At 41.1% G+C, this 1,519-nt stretch overlaps 1 protein-coding gene across 1 annotated transcript; it reads right to left on the bottom strand.

Annotated features, from left to right (window-relative positions):
* Positions 1–228: 228 nt before the first annotated feature.
* On the bottom strand, positions 229–579 carry Pmar_PMAR027659 (hypothetical protein; the record flags this gene model as incomplete). Its single annotated transcript, XM_002776222.1, has 1 exon — positions 229–579. A coding segment is annotated over one exon (351 nt), but the record flags the coding sequence as incomplete, so codon positions are not given.
* Between the last annotated feature and the right edge of the window lie 940 nt (positions 580–1,519).

Genomic DNA, 1,519 nt, shown 5'->3' with positions numbered 1-1,519 from the left:
AATGTCTGCTCACGAGTCGAATCATCACTCACAGAAGGGAGACGGATCCTTAGTTTTGATAAAACTAATCTCATTGAAATTCATAATTCTCTCGATGATCACAAATTCACCATTGTCAATACCCGTACTCACGCTGTGGGCGCTTTCACCGCACACCGACCAACTCGCAACTCAACAGCCATAGTATCTCATAAAAACCACAGACTGATAAAACCAAGACAATACACCTTACATCTTGCAGAGTTTAAAAAGAGCAGTAGTATCATGAATCAACGGTGCAAACATTTCGGGCTCCTTAGCCACGAAATTTTTCGTAAACAAAGGCTTGCCAAACTGGGCAGTACACAACTTGAGAAAATCATTCGTATGGAACGTCCACTCTCCCCACTTAGTCGCCTCATAGCCGTTCGGGTTAATGCCTTCACTAATGATGAAGTACTTCGCTTCTAATTGTCGGATTTTGCCGAAAAACTTCTCGTAATCAGCTGGGGGCACATGACTTAGACACTGCTTGCAGAAGGCGATATCAATTTCCGGGTTGCCAGGCAGAATATAGTCGTACCCTTCAACGTGTTGAACCTATGGTCATCAATACGGCCGAGCACATACAGCAATGAAATCGGCATTTGTCAATTTGCAGCAGAGTTGACCACCACCAAAATTTTCTAGTGAAAAATAGTAACGAAGAGATCAGTTCTGGCTGGAGACTCTCAGACGAGTTGACGAGTGAATTTCTAGTCGAAAATACTTGAAATCCTCAGAAATTCTAAGATAGCCCTATTCGCATTTCGCTGATCATCTTATGTTCATACAACAATACTCAATACGTCTTCTATAACTATATTCGCGAGAAATTATATCGTATATTAGAGTTTCACGACCCATTTTACGTGAAAGTGGCGTAAAACTGGGCGATATAATATCGCCTTTCCCACCGAGTTTTACGCCACTTCATGAAATATGGGTGAAACTCCATTATGGAAAAAATGCTCGATGACTATTTGATTGTTACTATACGTATAGTTGAAAATGTCGGTATATAATTCAGCACAAAATAAAAGCAATTTCTCGCGAAAACATTTCCGAATTCACAAGAAGGCAAAAACAATGAAGTCGCCACAACAAATCGAACGAAAACTTACATGAAACTCATGCTTGGCGTTAGCAATACGAACACTTTTCTCGTTGAGGTCCACACCATACAGCAAATCGGGGTCAGCGCCTTCTGCTCTAAGGACGTCTAATATGCTACCGGTACCGCAGCCGATCTCCAGTATCTGTAAACGGAGGAATACATGTTCGCTCCCCTCAGCTGAACTCGGCAGTTTACAAACGAATTCAAAAAGAAGTGTAGTGAGAAGTGTGGGAAAATATGCGCATAATTAACTACATGTGCGAGTGAAATTTGAGGAAATTCTCGTTGGTTTCTATACACTTCTACCCGAATTCGCATATAAACTTATATAATTAGCGAGGAAATGAGGAAAGCAAACATATATTCCAACACCAAGACCAACAA

Source organism: Perkinsus marinus (genome assembly GCF_000006405.1).
Source record: "Perkinsus marinus ATCC 50983 genomic scaffold scf_1104296953802, whole genome shotgun sequence".
Taxonomy (NCBI): domain Eukaryota; phylum Perkinsozoa; order Perkinsida; family Perkinsidae; genus Perkinsus; species Perkinsus marinus.
Note: the sequence above shows the minus strand (reverse complement) of the source record. Positions and strands in the feature narration are given on the sequence as shown.